The sequence below is a fragment of the Bombina bombina genome, chromosome 3 (genome assembly GCF_027579735.1).
Source record: "Bombina bombina isolate aBomBom1 chromosome 3, aBomBom1.pri, whole genome shotgun sequence".
NCBI classification, from domain to species: domain Eukaryota; kingdom Metazoa; phylum Chordata; class Amphibia; order Anura; family Bombinatoridae; genus Bombina; species Bombina bombina.
This window is the reverse complement of record NC_069501.1, coordinates 760,791,405-760,814,085: the sequence shown is the minus strand read 5'-3', so window position 1 is coordinate 760,814,085 and position 22,681 is coordinate 760,791,405. Positions and strand designations below refer to the sequence as shown.

General features: G+C 42.9%; 1 protein-coding gene across 1 annotated transcript in view; it reads left to right on the top strand.

The window, feature by feature from the left end:
* Positions 1–22,681, top strand: part of LOC128652506 (E3 SUMO-protein ligase RanBP2) — a 715,575-nt gene that overhangs the window by 64,741 nt on the left and 628,153 nt on the right. The window contains exon 11 of the mRNA XM_053705441.1: positions 13,578–13,753. Coding sequence (XP_053561416.1) covers positions 13,578–13,753 — 176 coding nt within the window. The remainder of the gene's footprint in view (positions 1–13,577; positions 13,754–22,681) is intronic.

The window sequence follows — 22,681 nt, the reverse complement described above, 5'->3', positions numbered from 1 at the left end:
AATCAGGAGGAGAGTCTCCTTCCAATAAACATTCTGGAATTGAGAGCAGTTCTCAATGCCCTTCTGGCTTGGCCCCAATTAACAACTCGGGGGTTCATCAGGTTTCAGTCGGACAACATCACGACTGTAGCTTACATCAACCATCAGGGAGGGACAAGAAGCTCCCTAGCAATGATGGAAGTATCAAAGATAATTCGCTGGGCAGAGTCTCACTCTTGCCACCTGTCAGCAATCCACATCCCGGGAGTGGAGAACTGGGAGGCGGATTTTTTGAGTCGCCAGACTTTTCATCCGGGGGAGTGGGAACTTCATCCGGAGGTCTTTGCCCAAATACTTCGACGTTGGGGCAAACCAGAGATAGATCTCATGGCGTCTCGCCAGAACGCCAAACTTCCTCACTACGGGTCCAGATCCAGGGATCCGGGAGCGGTTCTGATAGATGCTTTGACAGCACCTTGGAACTTCGGGATGGCTTATGTGTTTCCACCCTTCCCCCTGCTTCCTCGATTGATTGCCAAAATCAAACAGGAGAGAGCATCAGTGATTCTAATAGCACCTGCATGGCCACGCAGGACTTGGTATGCAGATCTAGTGGACATGTCATCCTGTCCGCCTTGGTCTCTACCTCTAAGACAGGACCTTCTGATACAGGGTCCATTCAAACATCAAAATCTAACTTCTCTGAAGCTGACTGCTTGGAAATTGAACGCTTGATTTTATCAAAACGTGGTTTTTCTGAGTCGGTTATTGATACCCTGATACAGGCTAGGAAGCCTGTTACCAGAAAGATTTACCATAAAATATGGCGTAAATACCTATACTGGTGCGAATCCAAACGTTACTCCTGGAGTAAGGTTAGGATCCCTAGGATATTGTCCTTTCTACAAGAAGGTTTAGAAAAGGGTTTATCAGCTAGTTCATTAAAGGGACAGATTTCAGCTCTGTCCATCTTGTTACATAGGCGTCTGTCAGAAAATCCAGACGTCCAGGCCTTTTGTCAGGCTTTAGCTAGGATCAAGCCTGTGTTTAAAGCTGTTGCTCCGCCATGGAGTTTAAACTTAGTTCTTAACGTTTTACAGGGTGTTCCGTTTGAACCCCTTCATTCCATTGATATAAAATTGTTATCTTGGAAAGTTCTGTTTTTAATGGCTATTTCCTCGGCTCGAAGAGTCTCTGAGTTATCAGCTTTACATTGTGATTCTCCTTATCTGATTTTTCACTCAGACAAGGTAGTTCTGCGTACTAAACCTGGGTTCTTACCTAAGGTAGTCACTAACAGGAATATCAATCAAGAGATTGTTGTTCCATCCTTGTGTCCAAATCCTTCTTCAAAGAAGGAACGTCTTCTACACAATCTGGATGTAGTTCGTGCCCTCAAGTTCTACTTGCAGGCAACTAAAGATTTTCGCCAAACTTCTTCCCTGTTTGTCGTTTATTCTGGACAGAGGAGAGGTCAAAAAGCTTCTGCTACCTCTCTTTCTTTTTGGCTTCGTAGCATAATACGTTTAGCCTATGAGACTGCTGGACAGCAGCCTCCTGAAAGAATTACAGCTCACTCCACTAGAGCTGTGGCTTCCACTTGGGCCTTTAAGAATGAGGCCTCTGTTGAACAGATTTGCAAGGCTGCAACTTGGTCTTCGCTTCATACTTTTTCCAAATTTTACAAATTTGACACTTTTGCTTCTTCGGAGGCTATTTTTGGGAGAAAGGTTCTTCAGGCAGTGGTTCCTTCTGTATAATGAGCCTGCCTATCCCTCCCGTCATCCGTGTACTTTTGCTTTGGTATTGGTATCCCAGAAGTAATGATGACCCGTGGACTGATCACACATAACAGAAGAAAACATAATTTATGCTTACCTGATAAATTCCTTTCTTCTGTTGTGTGATCAGTCCACGGCCCGCCCTGTTTTAAGGCAGGTAAATATCTTTTAAATTATACTCCAGTCACCACTTCACCCTTGGTTACTCCTTTCTCGTTGATTCTTGGTCGAATGACTGGGACTGACGTAGAGGGGAGGAGCTATATGCAACTCTGCTGGGTGAATCCTCTTGCATTTCCTGTTGGGGAGGAGTTATATCCCAGAAGTAATGATGACCCGTGGACTGATCACACAACAGAAGAAAGGAATTTATCAGGTAAGCATAAATTATGTTTTTCTGCTGCCAGGGTTAGTTATCCTTTGCTAATGGGAACAATCCTTTGCTAAAATTGTATATTTCTTACAAAGATTTGATGCTATAACTTAATTATTTTCAACTGTCATAATTTTTTCTGTGCTTCTTATAGGCACAGTTCGTTTTCATATAATTGTAAATTACTTGAAAAAGCATTTCCAAGTTGCTAGTTAATTGCTAGTGTGTTAAACATGTCTGATTCAGAGGAAGATACATGTGTTATATGTACTAATGCCAAAGTGGAGCCCAATAGAAATTTATGTACTAACTGTATTGATGCTACTTTAAATAAAAGTCAATCTGTACAAATTGAACATATTTCACCAGACAACGAGGGGAGAGTTATGCCGACTAACTCGCCTCACGTGTCAGTACCTGCATCTCCCGCTCGGGAGGTGCGTGATATTGTAGCGCCGAGTACATCTGGGCGGCCATTTCAAATCACATTACAGGATATGGCTACTGTTATGACTGAAGTTTTGGCTAAATTACCAGAACTTAGAGGCAAGCGTGATCACTCTGGGGTGAGAACAGAGTGCGCTGATAATATTAGGGCCATGTCAGACACTGCGTCACAGGCGGCAGAACATGAGGACGGAGAACTTCATTCTGTGGGTGACGGTTCTGATCCAAACAGATTGGATTCAGATATTTCAAATTTTAAATTTAAGCTGGAAAACCTCCATGTATTACTAGGGGAGGTGTTAGCGGCTCTGAATGATTGTAACACAGTTGCAATACCAGAGAAAATGTGTAGGTTGGATAAATATTTTGCGGTACCGGCGAGTACTGATGTTTTTCCTATACCTAAGAGACTTACTGAAATTGTTACTAAGGAGTGGGATAGGCCCGGTGTGCCGTTCTCACCTCCTCCGATATTTAGAAAAATGTTTCCAATAGACGCCACCACACGGGACTTATGGCAAACGGTCCCTAAGGTGGAGGGAGCAGTTTCTACTTTGGCTAAGCGTACCACTATCCCGGTGGAGGATAGCTGTGCCTTTTCAGATCCAATGGATAAAAAGTTAGAGGGTTACCTTAAGAAAATGTTTGTTCAACAAGGTTTTATATTGCAACCTCTTGCATGTATTGCGCCTGTCACGGCTGCAGCAGCATTTTGGTTTGAGTCTCTGGAAGAGACACTTGAATCATCTACACTAGATGAGATTACACTCAAACTTAGAACCCTTAAGTTAGCTAACTCATTTATTTCAGATGCCGTAGTACATTTAACTAAACTTACGGCTAAGAATTCCGGATTTGCCATTCAGGCACGCAGAGCGCTGTGGCTAAAATCCTGGTCAGCTGATGTTACTTCTAAATCTAAATTGCTTAATATACCTTTCAAAGGGCAGACCTTATTCGGGCCCGGTTTGAAGGAGATTATCGCTGACATTACAGGAGGTAAAGGCCATGCCCTGCCTCAGGACAAAGCCAAACCTAGGGCTAGACAGTCTAATTTTCGTTCCTTTCGTAATTTTAAAACAGGAACAGCATCAACTTCCTCTGCACCAAAACAGGAAGGAGCTGTTGCTCGCTACAGACAAGGCTGGAAACCTAGCCAGTCCTGGAACAAGGGCAAGCAGGCCAGGAAACCTGCTGCTGCCCCTAAGACAGCATGAATCGAGGGCCCCCGATCCGGGACCGGATCTAGTAGGGGGCAGACTTTCTCTCTTCGCCCAGGCTTGGGCAAGAGATGTTCAGGATCCCTGGGCGTTAGAGATCATATCTCAGGGATACCTTCTGGACTTCAAATCCTCTCCCCCAAGAGGGAGATTTCATCTGTCAAGGTTGTCAACAAACCAAATAAAGAAAGAAGCGTTCCTACGCTGCGTACAAGATCTTTTATTAATGGGAGTGATCCATCCAGTTCCGCGGTCGGAACAAGGACAAGGGTTTTACTCAAATCTGTTTGTAGTTCCCAAAAAAGAGGGAACTTTCAGGCCAATCTTGGATTTAAAGATCCTAAACAAATTCCTAAGAGTTCCATCGTTCAAGATGGAAACGATTCGAACAATTTTGCCCATGATCCAAGAGGGTCAGTACATGACCACAGTGGATTTAAAGGATGCTTACCTTCACATACCGATTCACAGAAATCATTACCGGTATCTAAGGTTTGCCTTTCTAGACAGGCATTACCAGTTTGTAGCTCTTCCATTCGGATTGGCTACAGCTCCAAGAATCTTCACAAAGGTTCTGGGTACTCTTCCAGCGGCACTAAGACCGCGAGGAATTTCGGTAGCTCCGTACCTAGACGACATTCTGATACAAGCTTCAAGCTTTCAAACTGCCAAGTCTCATACAGAGTTAGTACTGGCATTTCTAAGGTCGCATGGATGGAAGGTGAACGAAAAGAAGAGTTCTCTCTTTCCACTCACAAGAGTTCCCTTCTTGGGGACTCTGATAGATTCTGTAGAAATTAAAATTTACCTGACAGAAGACAGGTTAACAAAGCTTCAAAATGCATGCCGGGTCCTTCATTCCATTCAACACCCGTCAGTAGCTCAATGCATGGAGGTGATCGGCTTAATGGTAGCGGCAATGGACATAGTACCTTTTGCACGCCTACATCTCAGACCGCTGCAATTGTGCATGCTAAGTCAGTGGAATGGGGATTACTCAGATTTGTCCCCCACTCTGAATCTGAATCAAGAGACCAGAAATTCTCTTCTATGGTGGCTTTATCGGCCACACCTGTCCAGGGGAATGCCATTCAGCAGGCCAGACTGGACAATTGTAACAACAGACGCCAGCCTTCTAGGTTGGGGTGCTGTCTGGAATTCTCTGAAGGCTCAGGGACTATGGAATCAGGAGGAGAGTCTCCTTCCAATAAACATTCTGGAATTGAGAGCAGTTCTCAATGCCCTTCTGGCTTGGCCCCAGTTAACAACTCGGGGGTTCATCAGGTTTCAGTCGGACAACATCACGACTGTAGCTTACATCAACCATCAGGGAGGGACAAGAAGCTCCCTAGCAATGATGGAAGTATCAAAGATAATTCGCTGGGCAGAGTCTCACTCTTGCCACCTGTCTGCAATCCACATCCCGGGAGTGGAGAACTGGGAGGCGGATTTCTTAAGTCGTCAGACTTTTCATCCGGGGGAGTGGGAACTTCATCCGGAGGTCTTTGCCCAGATACTTCGACGTTGGGGCAAACCAGAGATAGATCTCATGGCGTCTCGTCAGAACGCCAAGCTTCCTCGCTACGGGTCCAGATCCAGGGATCCGGGAGCGGTTCTGATAGATGCTTTGACAGCACCTTGGACCTTCGGGATGGCTTATGTGTTTCCACCCTTCCCGATGCTTCCTCGATTGATTGCCAGAATCAAACAGGAGAGAGCATCAGTGATTCTAATAGCACCTGCATGGCCACGCAGGACTTGGTATGCAGATCTAGTGGACATGTCATCCTGTCCGCCTTGGTCTCTACCTCTGAAACAGGACCTTCTGATCCAGGGTCCATTCAAACATCAAAATCTAACTTCTCTGAAGCTGACTGCTTGGAAATTGAACGCTTGATTTTATCAAAACGTGGTTTTTCTGAGCCAGTTATTGATACCTTAATACAGGCTAGGAAGCCTGTTACCAGAAGGATTTACCATAAAATATGGCGTAAATACTTATATTGGTGCGAATCCAAGAGTTACTCATGGAGTAAGGTTAGGATTCCAAGGATATTGTCTTTTCTACAAGAAGGTTTAGAAAAGGGGTTATCTGCTAGTTCTTTAAAGGGACAGATTTCAGCTCTGTCCATTCTTTTACACAAACGTCTGTCAGAAGTTCCGGACGTTCAAGCTTTTTGTCAGGCTTTAGCTAGGATCAAGCCTGTGTTTAAAACTGTTGCTCCGCCATGGAGTTTGAACTTAGTTCTTAATGTGTTACAGGGTGTTCCGTTTGAACCCCTTCATTCCATTGATATCAAGTTGTTATCTTGGAAAGTTCTGTTTTTAATGGCTATTTCCTCGGCTCGAAGAGTTTCTGAGTTATCTGCCTTACATTGTGATTCTCCTTATCTGATTTTTCATTCAGACAAGGTAGTTCTGCGTACTAAACCTGGGTTCCTACCTAAGGTGGTCACTAACAGGAATATCAATCAGGAGATTGTTGTTCCATCTTTGTGTCCTAATCCTTCCTCGAAGAAGGAACGTCTGCTACACAATCTAGATGTAGTCCGTGCCCTGAAATTTTATCTACAGGCAACTAAGGATTTTCGTCAAACGTCTTCCCTGTTTGTCGTTTATTCTGGTCAGAAGAGAGGTCAAAAAGCTTCGGCTACCTCTCTCTCTTTTTGGCTTCGTAGCATAATACGATTAGCCTATGAGACTGCTGGACAGCAGCCTCCTGAAAGAATTACAGCTCATTCTACTAGAGCTGTGGCTTCCACTTGGGCCTTTAAGAATGAGGCTTCTGTTGAACAGATTTGCAAGGCTGCAACTTGGTCTTCTCTTCATACTTTTTCCAAATTTTACAAATTTGACACTTTTGCTTCTTCGGAGGCTGTTTTTGGGAGAAAGGTTCATCAGGCAGTGGTTCCCTCCGTATAAAGAGCCTGCCTGTCCCTCCCGTCATCCGTGTACTTTTGCTTTGGTATTGGTATCCCAGAAGTAATGATGACCCGTGGACTGACCACACTTAACAGGAGAAAACAAAATTTATGCTTACCTGATAAATTCATTTCTCCTGTAGTGTGGTCAGTCCACGGCCCGCCCTGTTTTTTATGGCAGGCTTAAAAATTTTTTGGATTATACTCCAGTCACCACTACACCCTTGGGCTTCTCCTTTCTCGTTGGTCCTTTGGTCGAATGACTGGGGGTGACGTAGAGGGGAGGAGCTATATAGCAGCTCTGCTGGGTGAATCCTCTTGCACTTCCTGTAGGGGAGGAGATAATATCCCAGAAGTAATGATGACCCGTGGACTGACCACACTACAGGAGAAATGAATTTATCAGGTAAGCATAAATTTTGTTTTTGCAGCTCCTGAGCACAACGCTTTCAGTGAGCCAATCAGTACCAGCATACACATGTAGATGCCAGTAACGGTCTATACACTCAAAGCCCCATACAGGGGCAGTAACACATTACAACTGCTGAGCAGGACACAGCTGATAATTGATAACTAGGTGCATATGCCGCTCCTAATTGTCACACAAACATATGCTGACCAAGAGCTGTAACATTCTTCTACTGACCTAGAGCTGTAATGTGCTTCTGAATGGGCTTTGCGCGGATTAAAACATTTTGGTTTGCCTCTATGATTAATGCTTTTGACACATGTCTTTATTACCATAAAATTACAAGATTAACTTGTGCATGTTTTTAAAGGGTGTGTATCCCTCGACTGCTCCAAAATAGCAAATACTTGCTTTTTAAATAAAGTGATTAAATGATTTTGTATGCAAACATTTCTCCAACATAGGTGTGTCCGGTCCACGGCGTCATCCTTACTTGTGGGATATTCTCTTCCCCAACAGGAAATGGCAAAGAGCCCAGCAAAGCTGGTCACATGATCCCTCCTAGGCTCCGCCTACCCCAGTCATTCTCTTTGCCGTTGTACAGGCAACATCTCCACGGAGATGGCTTAGAGTTTTTTAGTGTTTAACTGTAGTTTTTATTATTCAATCAAGAGTTTGTTATTTTAAAATAGTGCTGGTATGTACTATTTACTCAGAAACAGAAAAGAGATGAAGATTTCTGTTTGTATGAGGAAAATGATTTTAGCAACCGTTACTAAAATCCATGGCTGTTCCACACAGGACTGTTGAGAGGAATTAACTTCAGTTGGGGGAACAGTGAGCAGTCTCTTGCTGCTTGAGGTATGACACATTCTAACAAGACGATGTAATGCTGGAAGCTGTCATTTTCCCTATGGGATCCGGTAAGCCATGTTTATTAAGATAGTAAATAAGGGCTTCACAAGGGCTTATTAAGACTGTAGACTTTTTCTGGGCTAAATCGATTCATTATTAACACATATTTAGCCTTGAGGAATCATTTAATCTGGGTATTTTGATAAGATTATATCGGCAGGCACTGTTTTAGACACCTTATTCTTTAGGGGCTTTCCCAAATCATAGGCAGAGCCTCATTTTCGCGCCGGTGTTGCGCACTTGTTTTTGAGAGGCATGACATGCAGTCGCATGTGTGAGGAGCTCTGATACATAGAAAAGACTTTCTGAAGGCGTCATTTGGTATCGTATTCCCCTTTGGGCTTGGTTGGGTCTCAGCAAAGCAGATACCAGGGACTGTAAAGGGGTTAAAGTTAAAAACAGCTCCGGTTCCGTTATTTTAAGGGTTAAAGCTTCCAAATTTGGTGTGCAATTCTTTTAAGGCTTTAAGACACTGTGGTGAAATTTTGGTGAATTTTGAACAATTCCTTCATATTTTTTCGCAATTGCAGTAATAAAGTGTGTTCAGTTTAAAATTTAAAGTGACAGTAACGGTTTTATTTTAAAACGTTTTTTGTACTTTGTTATCAAGTTTATGCCTGTTTAACATGTCTGAACTACCAGATAGACTGTGTTCTGAATGTGGGGAAGCCAGAGTTCCTTCTCATTTAATTAAATGTGATTTATGTGACAATGACAATGATGCCCAAGATGATTCCTCAAGTGAGGGGAGTAAGCATGGTACTGCATCATTCCCTCCTTCGTCTACACGAGTCTTGCCCACTCAGGAGGCCCCTAGTACATCTAGCGCGCCAATACTCCTTACTATGCAACAATTAACGGCTGTAATGGATAATTCTGTCAAAAACATTTTAGCCAAAATGCACACTTATCAGCGTAAGCGCGACTGCTCTGTTTTAGATACTGAAGAGCATGACGACGCTGATAATAATGGTTCTGAAGGGCCCCTAAACCAGTCTGATGGGGCCAGGGAGGTTTTGTCTGAGGGAGAAATTACTGATTCAGGGAACATTTCTCAACAAGCTGAACCTGATGTGATTACGTTTAAATTTAAGTTGGAACATCTCCGCATTCTGCTTAAGGAGGTATTATCCACTCTGGATGATTGTGACAAGTTGGTCATCCCAGAGAAACTATGTAAAATGGACAAGTTCCTAGAGGTCCCGGGGCTCCCAGAAGCTTTTCCTATACCCAAGCGGGTGGCGGACATTGTAAATAAAGAATGGGAAAGGCCCGGTATTCCTTTCGTCCCTCCCCCCATATTTAAAAAATTGTTTCCCATGGTCGACCCCAGTAAGGACTTATGGCAGACAGTCCCCAAGGTCGAGGGAGCGGTTTCCACTTTAAACAAACGCACCACTATACCCATAGAAGATAGTTGTGCTTTCAAAGATCCTATGGATAAAAAATTAGAAGGTTTACTTAAAAAGATGTTTGTTCAGCAGGGTTACCTTCTACAACCAATTTCATGCATTGTCCCTGTCGCTACAGCCGCGTGTTTCTGGTTCGATGAGCTGGTAAAGGCGGTCGATAGTGATTCTCCTCCTTATGAGGAGATTATGGACAGAATCAATGCTCTCAAATTGGCTAATTCTTTCACCCTAGACGCCACTTTGCAATTGGCTAGGTTAGCGGCTAAGAATTCTGGGTTTGCTATTGTGGCGCGCAGAGCGCTTTGGTTGAAATCTTGGTCAGCTGATGCGTCTTCCAAGAACAAGCTACTTAACATTCCTTTCAAGGGGAAAACGCTGTTTGGCCCTGACTTGAAAGAGATTATCTCTGATATCACTGGGGGTAAGGGCCACGCCCTTCCTCAGGATCGGCCTTTCAAGGCCAAAAATAAACCTAATTTTCGTCCCTTTCGTAGAAACGGACCAGCCCAAAGTGCTACGTCCTCTAAGCAAGAGGGTAATACTTCTCAAGCCAAGCCAGCTTGGAGACCAATGCAAGGCTGGAACAAGGGAAAGCAGGCCAAAAAACCTGCCACTGCTACCAAGACAGCATGAAATGTTGGCCCCCGATCCGGGACCGGATCTGGTGGGGGGCAGACTCTCTCTCTTCGCTCAGGCTTGGGCAAGAGATGTTCTGGATCCTTGGGCGTTAGAAATAGTCTCCCAAGGTTATCTTCTGGAATTCAAGGGGCTTCCCCCAAGGGGGAGGTTCCACAGGTCTCAGTTGTCTTCAGACCACATAAAAAGACAGGCATTCTTACGTTGTGTAGAAGACCTGTTAAAAATGGGAGTGATTCATCCTGTTCCATTAGGAGAACAAGGGATGGGGTTCTACTCCAATCTGTTCATAGTTCCCAAAAAAGAGGGAACGTTCAGACCAATCTTAGATCTCAAGATCTTAAACAAGTTTCTCAAGGTTCCATCGTTCAAAATGGAAACCATTCGAACAATTCTTCCTTCCATCCAGGAAGGTCAATTCATGACCACGGTGGATTTAAAGGATGCGTATCTACATATTCCTATCCACAAGGAACATCATCGGTTCCTAAGGTTCGCATTCCTGGACAAGCATTACCAGTTCGTGGCGCTTCCTTTCGGATTAGCCACTGCTCCAAGGATTTTCACAAAGGTACTAGGGTCCCTTCTAGCTGTGCTAAGACCAAGGGGCATTGCTGTAGTACCTTACTTGGACGACATTCTGATTCAAGCGTCGTCCCTTCCTCAAGCAAAGGCTCACACGGACATCGTCCTGGCCTTTCTCAGATCTCACGGATGGAAAGTGAACGTGGAAAAGAGTTCTCTATCTCCGTCAACAAGGGTTCCCTTCTTGGGAACAATAATAGACTCTTTAGAAATGAGGATTTTTCTGACAGAGGCCAGAAAAACAAAACTTCTAGACTCTTGTCGGATACTTCATTCCGTTCCTCTTCCTTCCATAGCGCAGTGCATGGAAGTGATAGGCTTGATGGTAGCGGCAATGGACATAGTTCCTTTTGCGCGCATTCATCTAAGACCATTACAACTGTGCATGCTCAGTCAGTGGAATGGGGACTATACGAACTTGTCTCCGAGGATACAAGTAAATCAGAGGACCAGAGACTCACTCCGTTGGTGGCTGTCCCTGGACAACCTGTCACAAGGGATGACCTTCCGCAGACCAGAGTGGGTCATTGTCACGACCGACGCCAGTCTGATGGGCTGGGGCGCGGTCTGGGGATCCCTGAAAGCTCAGGGTCTTTGGTCTCGGGAAGAATCTCTTCTACCGATAAATATTCTGGAACTGAGAGCGATATTCAATGCTCTCAAGGCTTGGCCTCAGCTAGCGAGGGCCAAGTTCATACGGTTTCAATCAGACAACATGACAACTGTTGCGTACATCAACCATCAGGGGGGAACAAGGAGTTCCCTGGCGATGGAAGAAGTGACCAAAATCATTCTATGGGCGGAGTCTCACTCCTGCCACCTGTCTGCTATCCACATCCCAGGAGTGGAAAATTGGGAAGCGGATTTTCTGAGTCGTCAGACATTGCATCCGGGGGAGTGGGAACTCCATCCGGAAATCTTTGCCCAAGTCACTCAACTGTGGGGCATTCCAGACATGGATCTGATGGCCTCTCGTCAGAACTTCAAAGTTCCTTGCTACGGGTCCAGATCCAGGGATCCCAAGGCGGCTCTAGTGGATGCACTAGTAGCACCTTGGACCTTCAAACTAGCTTATGTATTCCCGCCGTTTCCTCTCATCCCCAGGCTGGTAGCCAGGATCAATCAGGAAAGGGCGTCGGTGATCTTGATAGCTCCTGCGTGGCCACGCAGGACTTGGTATGCAGATCTGGTGAATATGTCATCGGCTCCACCATGGAAGCTACCTTTGAGACGAGACCTTCTTGTTCAAGGTCCGTTCGAACATCCGAACCTGGTCTCACTCCAGCTGACTGCCTGGAGATTGAACGCTTGATCTTATCGAAGCGAGGGTTCTCAGATTCTGTTATCGATACTCTTGTTCAGGCCAGAAAGCCTGTAACTAGAAAGATTTACCACAAAATTTGGAAAAAATATATCTGTTGGTGTGAATCTAAAGGATTCCCTTGGGACAAGGTTAAGATTCCTAAGATTCTATCCTTCCTTCAAGAAGGATTGGAAAAAGGATTATCTGCAAGTTCCCTGAAGGGACAGATTTCTGCCTTGTCTGTGTTACTTCACAAAAAGCTGGCAGCTGTGCCAGATGTTCAAGCCTTTGTTCAGGCTCTGGTTAGAATCAAGCCTGTTTACAAACCTTTGACTCCTCCTTGGAGTCTCAACTTAGTTCTTTCAGTTCTTCAGGGGGTTCCGTTTGAACCCTTACATTCCGTTGATATTAAGTTATTATCTTGGAAAGTTTTGTTTTTGGTTGCAATTTCTTCTGCTAGAAGAGTTTCAGAATTATCTGCTCTGCAGTGTTCTCCTCCTTATCTGGTGTTCCATGCAGATAAGGTGGTTTTACGTACTAAACCTGGTTTTCTTCCAAAAGTTGTTTCTAACAAAAACATTAACCAGGTGATTATCGTACCTTCTCTGTGTCCGAAACCAGTTTCGAAGAAGGAACGTTTGTTGCACAATTTGGATGTTGTTCGCGCTCTAAAATTCTATTTAGATGCTACAAAGGATTTTAGACAAACATCTTCCTTGTTTGTTGTTTATTCCGGTAAAAGGAGAGGTCAAAAAGCAACTTCTACCTCTCTTTCTTTTTGGATTAAAAGCATCATCAGATTGGCTTACGAGACTGCCGGACGGCAGCCTCCCGAAAGAATCACAGCTCATTCCACTAGGGCTGTGGCTTCCACATGGGCCTTCAAGAACGAGGCTTCTGTTGATCAGATATGTAGGGCAGCGACTTGGTCTTCACTGCACACTTTTACCAAATTTTACAAGTTTGATACTTTTGCTTCTTCTGAGGCTATTTTTGGGAGAAAGGTTTTGCAAGCCGTGGTGCCTTCCATCTAGGTGACCTGATTTGCTCCCTCCCATCATCCGTGTCCTAAAGCTTTGGTATTGGTTCCCACAAGTAAGGATGACGCCGTGGACCGGACACACCTATGTTGGAGAAAACAGAATTTATGTTTACCTGATAAATTACTTTCTCCAACGGTGTGTCCGGTCCACGGCCCGCCCTGGTTTTTTAATCAGGTCTGATAATTTATTTTCTTTAACTACAGTCACCACGGTATCATATGGTTTCTCCTATGCAAATATTCCTCCTTAACGTCGGTCGAATGACTGGGGTAGGCGGAGCCTAGGAGGGATCATGTGACCAGCTTTGCTGGGCTCTTTGCCATTTCCTGTTGGGGAAGAGAATATCCCACAAGTAAGGATGACGCCGTGGACCGGACACACCGTTGGAGAAAGTAATTTATCAGGTAAACATAAATTCTGTTTTTACATTGCAGTACTTAATGCTGATCTGTACTACTGACTCTTTAACAAGATCATTTTACATTGTTCAGTATTTAGGTATATAATATTCTAATGCTTGTCACTTTTAACCAATTTTTTTTGTCGTGTTCAGGTATTCTTACTTGCTGTTGTGTACACTAGTCATCTTCAACTGCAAAATAATTTTAATACATCAAATGAACAACACCGTCCACGTTGTCTGCCTCTGCCCATCTGCAAGCAACTATGTACAGACAGGCAACTTTCCTGGTGGGATGCAGTGTACAACCTTGTTAATAAAAAGGCTTTGTAAGTTCTCAACTTGTGCTTTTAAGTAATTCCATGGTGTGTTTTGAAAATACACAAATGTGAATATTTTCATTGAATTGTGAATTGGTCTGTTAGCTGTCGACACGTGTTCTTTTAGAAATACAAATATATAGGGCTGTGCTCAACAAATACAGTACACCGGCATGCTGTGACACTTTAAACATGGTAATTTGTGTTTAGTTAAAGTGAAGTTGAATTCATCACTTGTAATGAAGATGAGCTTTAACATACTTTTTAATATAGATATGAAATTCAAATACCCCACACTCTGGCCATCCATTTAAAATTTTTTATTGTTTGCAAGCTAACGGTTTGAACTATTCTCCAGTCAGCGCTCTTGCTACAACAAAAGTGCCATATGGCTAGAGTGCTGATTAAAGAACAGTTTAAACCATTAACTCACAAACAAAATGACTTTTTAAATGGGCTGCTGGAGTGCAGGGTATTATGAACTTCAGTGCTATGCTAAAAAAGAAGTTAAATCACATCTTTATTACAACTGATGAATTAAAATCCATCTAAAATATCACTACACATTCTGGACCTGTTTGTCTAGGGGAGCCTTTACTATAACTAACTGTCCCCTGAAGCCACTTGGTTTTAACATGTGGTTAACAATTGTTTCAGCTCACCCTTTTTGAGATGTGTTTTGGCATTGCTACTTGTTATATATGCTGGGCCATTCTTCCGGTTGCACTCCTTGCTGAGGGAGGGAGTCATCTTAAGACACCTAGGGCCCATTTGGAATTTTCTTGATATTTTACCAGCAGCCATTGAGTTAACTATTATTTGTTACTAATAGGCAAGGAGGTAAGTACTGTTTATTGTGTATTTTAAGCAGTGTGGATTTGATTTAGTATTAGTCAGTAAGGTTCGATTTAAATCATGTTTTTCTTCATAAAGGTTTCATTTTTAGAATAACTTTTTCATATTCTATTTCCAGTTATGTCAGAAAAATACTAATTTAGTTTATACCATTAGATAAAATCAACATGAGAAAACAGGGGGTCCTCTAGCTTACAATATACACACAATCCAATTGTAAATATAAATGGCAAAACAAAATTGGCAGTCAAACAGTCCCAATCTGATCAGTTGCTGTGCACTTGTAAAGTCATATAATTCTTCCAATAAAGAGATTGTAATTCTGGCCGATCTCCTCCTCACACAGTAGGTAAGACAGTTCTAAAAATAAGCAGATAGAGGGGCGTCTCCTGTGTTTATACCATTAGTAATATATAGATAATTAGGACATTACTGGGAGGTAAATTATCTCCAGTTTAATAGGTTAATCATTCATATTTGATCAACTATTAAGCTTTTCTTTATTGGAAGGAGAAAAACAATCATTACCTATATAATAATTTAAAGAGCTTTATTTAATTAAAGAAAAAATATAATTTCCTTAATATCAATTACATTGTTTTATTTAACTAAAACCAAACATTATATGTTTCAATTTAATTTTTACTGCTTGCCCCTTCGCTCCTCACACATGTTCTTGTGCAGATCTATTACACTCCAAAAATGTTCTATTCATTAAGTTTCTTAAAACTTAGTGAAGGGTTGATTCTGTGTACATTAAACATTACATACATTATCAAACGGTAGTCCTCGGACCGCTGCTTCCCTTCCTTCTTCTCCACCTCTTAGGTGCAGAATTTCAATCTCCCCGGTCTTGTTAGACCAGAGAGATTGACATCTCCTGCCCGCGTGTGATTGACTGTGTGCAGACAGGGAGTGGGATTGCATGTGAGCGCAAAATAGCACTCATGTGCAATGTTAAATTCCACCAGCGGATTGCTGCCCGCTAGAGTAGAGCTGGGGTGGACAGCTGCGAATATCTACGCCCCTGTCCACCCTTGATTGATAAATCAAGCCCAATGTCTATTTCTTTCCTTTGACATGGATAATCCACAACATCATTCCAATTACTAGTGGGATATTCAACTCCTGACCAGCAGGAGGAGACAAAGAGCACCCCAGCAAAGCTGTTAAGTGTAACTGCCTTACCTATAACCCCCAGTCATTCTCTTTGCCTCTTTCAATGGAGGTTGTGCGAAGTTGGTGTCTGAAGAGTTTAATCCTTTTATGGGTACTTTTCCCTGCAAGCAAGGATTTGGGTCTAGCTTTTTCCATGTCAATCTCTTGAGTAAGAGTAGTGGTGGCTTTTAGCAGTTAAAAGGCAGCGAGGAAGTCTTTGCTTTACCTTTTAACACTTAGCTACCCCTTTGTATAAAGCCAGAGTTAGTTACTCTGTTCTTTCTTTTCCTACAGGTCTATGACAGGGAGTGAAACGCCTGCCACACCTAAGGATCAGCATCTATCATGCAATAGATCTAAGGTAAGTGCCTTTGCCTTCTAGGTACAGAAGGACAGCAGCACTTAAGAGGTTAAACCTCTTTCAGATACGTTTGTTCTGGAACATAATAATCCTTATTTTTTTTTAAAAAAAAGAGGATTCATATGGGGACAATATTTTTGGCACATAATATGAATTGGCACTCAGCATGAGACATGACTTTGGCTAAGGGATGTATGGGGTTAACCGTAAAGGATATACTTAATTATGTAACCTAGGTCTTAATATTATTTTTAAAGCATGAGCTTAAATGCATGACAAGAGAAGTCATATTGACTATTGAGGCTTATTTTATTATACGAAGAGCATTGTGAGTATTAAAGAGGCAGCTATTTTTTTTAAACTGTTTTATCTTTGCGCCTTTTTTTACTGGTAAAAAGTATTGCACAGTTTTGTTTGATTCCGCTCACGTGACACCTTCACTTCCGGTTTAGTGGAGCGGTGCCGTTGTGAGAATAGTAGCTTTCATTACGGAGGGAGCTCCAGTGTGTCTCGTATCTTGTGATATTTATTTACATAATCTACACAGGACAAGGATCGTTTAGGAGGAGAGGATTTCCTCTTACTACTGGGATATCTCTCTTGGCGGTAGGAGCCTCAGACAATCTGAGTTTTATTTTCTAGAATGCCTTCTTTATTTTTATTAAAATTTGAGTTCTGCTTTATTTTGCTTACTTTTAAAAATTACTTGTGGGACCTGTTTATTTTCAGCTATGGACTGAACAGGATCAGTCCATTTCTATGGATAACTGTTTACTATGTTTAGAAGCGCAAATTGTCCTGCCTATACAATTTTGCTCCTCTTGTTTAACTAAGACTTTAAAATTTAAAGACAAATTACTCCCTTCTGAGCCTTCTGTCTCTCAGGATAATGCTCTGCGTGAAATGCCTCAGCTTTCTCCTCAAACGTCTCAAGCCTCAATTGTTTCTCATAATCTGCCTTCTGTGTCCTCTCATCCACCTGGGGATTTTGCCGCTCAGCTTTCATCTGCAGTAACTGCGGCTTTGTCTGCTTTCCCTACTTCCGGTAAGCGTAAGAGAAAATCAAAAGATCTGCCTGATAGTAAGACTTCTGACTCTAGGTCCGCATTACCCAATCTTTCTCAGATATCTGTTGAGAATACTTCAGTAGCTTCTGAAGGTGAAATCTCAGACTCTGACACTTTAGCACAACAATCTTTAGAATCTGAAGAGTTTAATTTTAGATTTAAAGTTGAACACCTCTGGTTACTGCTGAAGGAGGTTTTAGTTAGTTTGGACGACTCTGAACCTTTGGTTGCTGTCTTCTACGTTGGATAGAGTTTGATTCCCCATCTTCTGAAGAGGTTTTTCCTGTCCCTAGGAAGATGTCTGAAATTATTGGGCTAAGCCAGGGTTCCTTGTTCCCCTTCCCATGTTTTTAAGAAGATGTTTCCTGTTGCTGTCTCTATTTGTGACTCATGGCGGACTGTTCCTAAATTAGGAGATATTTCTACTATTGCTAAGAGAACTACCATTCCTATAGAGGATAGTTGCTCTTTTAATGGACAAGAAGCTAGAGGCTTACTTAAATATGTACATCCATCAAGGGTTACAGTGGCAACCTGCAGCGAGTATTGCTACTGTTGCGGGAGCAGCATCTTATTGGTGTAATGCATTGTCTGTTCTTATTACAGAGGAAACTACAGTAGAGGAGATCCAAGATATGATGAAAGCTCTCAAATTGGCCAATACCTTTATCTGTGATGCCAACATGCAGATAATTCGTCTTGGTCAGCCGATGTATCTTCTAAGGCCAAGCTTTTGACTTTACCTTATAAAGGAAATACTCTGTACCTGGTCAGGCGGAGATCATTTCAGAGATTATGGGTGGAAAGGGATCTTTCCTACCTCAGGACAACAAGAATAGACCTAGAGGTTGTCAGACTTTTAATTTTTGTTCCTTTCGTAACTTTAAGGGACTAAAGTCCCCCTCTTCAAAACCATATCAACACAGATCCACTTGGAAATCCAACCAACCCTGGAACAAGGGAAAACAAACAAGAAGCCTTCTGCAGACTCTAAATCAGCGTGAAGGTTCCGCCCCCGAGTCCAGTGTGGATCAGGAGGGGGTAGGCTTTCTCTTTTCTTTTGCAAGATGTACAGAGTCCACGGTTTCATCCTTACTTGTGGGATATTATCCTTCCCAACAGGAAGTGGCAAATAGAGCGCCCACAGCAGAGCTGTCTGTATAGCTCCCCCCTTAACTCCACCCCCCAGTCATTCTCTTTGCTGGCTCTAAGGAGGAAGGGTAAAGTGAAAGAGGTGATAAACTGTTAGTTTTTATTTTTCTTCAAGCAAGAGTTTATTTTTAAATGGTACCGGTGTGTACTATTTACTCTCAGGCAGGAGATGGATGAAGATTTCTGCCTAGAGGATGATGATCTTAGCATTTGTAACTAAGGTCCACTGCTGTTCCCACAGAGGCTGAGGAGTACAGGAAAACTTCAGTGTGAGGAACGGTTTCTTGCTATACAGCAATGAGGTATGTTCAGTCATTTTTTTCTGGAGAGACTATGATATTTCAGAAAGGCTGACAGTATCCCCATGAGGGTAAGTGTAAGCAGTAATCCTAGACTTATAGTGGCATTACTAAGCTTGCATAAAGGGCTAAATTTATGGATGACACTCAGTTTGAATGCTATTAACAAACGGTTGTGAGTTTTGGGAAGTGCTGTTAATAATCCTTTAAGGGAAATCTGTATTAAGGGTACACTTGGCTTTTTGGGGTTTTTAGAACCCACATGGCTGGTAAAACGCTTGGTGTGTTTTTTTGGAGGCCTTAGTAACATCGAGTGAGATGGGCGGGGCCTAATTTCGTGCCTCAGTTGCGCAGTTATTTTCTCTTGACAAGCAGCAAGCTACAACACCGGAGGGTCCTGGTGAACTTGTTGGGCCAAAAGCGAAGCTTTATCCCCACATTAACAATCCCTAAGGGCAGGTAGGTGCCACAGGAGGGCTGTGTCAAGGTGCTGACAGGGTTTTTACTGGTTTTTGAAACTTGTCAATCCGGCTTCTATATTTGGGGGTTAATTGTTTAATTTGCTTGTGGTGCAATCTTCCTAAAGCTTAGTGAATCTACTGTAAAAATTTCGAAAAATTTGAGATTTTTAAGCGGTTTTGCAGTTTGTGTATGCCTTTTTTTCTCTTAAAGGGACAGTACCGTTTTTGATAATTGTTGTTTTTTCACTGAATAAAGTGTTTTCCAAGCTTGCTTGTCTCATTACTAGCCTGTTCAACATGTCTGACATTGAGGAAACTCCTTGCTCAATATGTTTAGAAGCCATTGTGGAACCCCCTCTTAGAATGTGTCCCACAGGTACTGATATGTCTATAAATTGCAAACCGCATATTTTGACTTATAAGAGTTTGGCACTGGATGATTTTCAGACAGAAGGAAATCAGGTTATGCCATCTAGTTCTCCCCAAGTGTCACAACCAGTAAAGCCCGCACAAGCGACGCCAAGTACCTCTAGTGCGTCTAATTCTTTCACCTTGCAAGATATGGCCACAGTTATGAATTCTACCCTCACAGAGGTTTTATCTAAGCTGCCTGGGTTGCAAGGGAAGCGCAATAGCTCTGGGTTAAGAACAGATGCTGAGCCTTCTGTCGCTTTAGTAGCCGTATCCGATGTACCCTCACAATGTTCAGAGATAGGGGTGAGGGATTTGCTGTCTGATGGAGAGCTTTCTGATTCAGGAAAGATGTTCCCTCAGACAGATTCTGATATGACGGCTTTTAAATTTAAGCTAGATCACCTCCGCTTATTGCTCAGGGAGGTTTTAGCTACTCTGGATGATTGTGACCCTATTGTAGTTCCAGAGAAATTGTGTAAAATGGACAAATATTTAGAGGTTCCTGTCTACACTGATGTTTTTCCGGTCCCTAAGAGGATTTCGGACATTGTTACTAAGGAGTGGGATAGACCAGGTATTCAGTTTGCTCCCCCTCCTATTTTTAAGAAGATGTTTCCCATATCCGACACCACGCGGGACTTGTGGCAGACGGTCCCTAAGGTGGAGGGAGCTATTTCTACTCTTGCTAAGCGTACAACTATACCTATTGAGGACAGTTGTGCTTTCAAAGATCCTATGGATAAAAAATTAGAGGGTCTCCTAAAGAGGAAACCTAACCAGGCTTGGAACAAAGGTAAACAGGCCAAGAAGCCTGCTGCTGCCACCAAGACAGCATGAAGGGGTAGCCCCCGATCCGGGAGCGGATCTAGTAGGGGGCAGACTCTTTCTTTGCTCAGGCTTGGGCAAGAGACGTTCAGGACTCCTGGGCTGTAGATATCGTAACCCAGGGGTATCTTCTAGATTTCAAAGATTCTCCTTCATGGGGGAGATTCCATCTTTCTCAATTGTCTGTAAACCAGACAAAAAGAGAGGCGTTCTTACGCTGTGTAGAAGATCTATTTACCATGGGAGTGATCTGCCCAGTTCCAAAAACAGAACAGGGGCAGGGGTTCTACTCCAATCTGTGGTTCCCAAAAAAGAGGTAACCTTCAGACCAATCCTAGATCTCAAGATCCTAAACCAATTTCTCAGAGTCCCATCCTTCAAGATGGAGACCATTCGGACTATTTTACCAATAATCCAGGAGGGTCAATATATGACCACCGTGGACTTAAAGGATGGGTATCTACACATTCCTATCCACAAAGATCATCACCAATTCCTCAGGTTTGCCTTTCTGGACAAGCATTACCAGTTTGTGGCTTTTCCCTTCGGGTTGGCCACGGCTCCCAGAATTTTCACAAAGGTGCTAGGGACCCTTCTGGCGGTCCTAAGGCCGCGGGGCATAGCAGTGGCACCTTATCTAGACGACATTCTAATTCAAGCGTCGACTTTCCAGCTAGCCAAGTCTCAAACGGACTTCGTGTTGGCCTTTCTAAGATCTCATGGGTGGAAGGTGAATGTAAAAAAAGAGTTCTTTCCCCTCTCACAAGAGTTTCATTCCTAGGGACTCTGATAGACTCGGTGGACATGAAAATATTTCTGACGGAGGTCAGAAAATCAAAGATTCTAGCTACCTGCCGAGCTCTTCATTCCATTCCTCGGCCGTCAGTGGCTCAGTGTATGGAGGTAATTTGACTAATGGTAGCGGCGATGGACATAGTTCCGTTTGCTCGCTTACATCTTAGACCACTGCAACTATGCATGTTCAGACAGTGGAATGGGGATTATGCAGATTTATCTCCTCAGATAATCTGGATCAGGAGACCAGAGATTCTCTTCTTTGGTGGTTGTCACAGGATCACCTGTCCCAGGGAATGTGTTTCCGCAGGCCAGCATGGGTTATAGTGATGATGGCAGTCTGGAATTCCCTGAAAGCACAGGGTTTGTGGACTCAGGAGGAGGCCCTCCTACCGATAAATATTCTGGAATTAAGAACGATATTCAATGCTCTTCAGGCGTGGCCTCAGCTGGCTTTGGCCAGATTCATCAGATTTCAGTCGGACAACATCATGACTGTGGCTTATATCAATCATCAGGGGGTAACAAGGAGTTCCTTAGCGATGATGGAAGTTTCCAGGATAATCCGATGGGCAGAGACTCACTCTTGCCATGTTTCAGCAATCTATATCCCAGGGGTAGAGAACTGGGAGGCGGATTTTCTAAGTCGTCATACTTTTTATCCGGGGGAGTGGGAACTTCACCCGGAGGTGTTTGCTCAACTGGTTCAGTTATGGGGCACACCAGAATTGGATTTGATGGCGTCTCGTCAGAACGCCAAACTTCCTCATTATGGCTCCAGGTCAAGGGATCCTCAGGCAGTACTGATAGATGCTCTAGCAGTAAAGCAGTTAGGCAAACGAAGCCAAAGATTTTGGCGCTTACGGTCCTGGAACATTAGTTACGTTTAGGAAAAATACTGATTTTAAAAACATATTAGCTCCCACTAAATTACGTCAAACAGGGAAACCAAAAACAAGTTCCACTACCCTACAATGGTTACAACAAAAACCTGGTACATACAAGTGTGGGGTAGCAAGATGTGGGATGTGCAAATATGCAGATAAAAACATAAATTTCACTAGTTCAGGAGGTACTAAAACCTTTAAACAAAAATATAAATGCAACTGCAGCACTACATTTGTAGTGTATCTTTTGAGCTGCAGCTGTAAGATGATTTACATAGGGAGAACCAAAAGGAACATACGTACTAGACTTAATGAACACATCAATAACATTAAAAATGGTCTAAAAACATAGTGTTCCTGAACATTTTAGATTATATCACAATTCTGATCCTAAGTGTTTAAAAATCCAAGTTATTGACTGGATTCCGCCAAATAAATATCCCAACAGGCTACTGACACTAAGACGCAGAGAATCCTTTTGGATATACCAACTGGATGCTATGCACCCTGCTGGTTTAAATTTAGAACTGGATTTACAGGCATTTATGTAAACGTTTCAGTAACCACCCCTCCTAATAAGTCACCCTATCAGTTGAGAATAATAATAATATTTATTTATTTTTTTTCCATCCATTGCATATTTGTAAAATATTTTTCATTCAT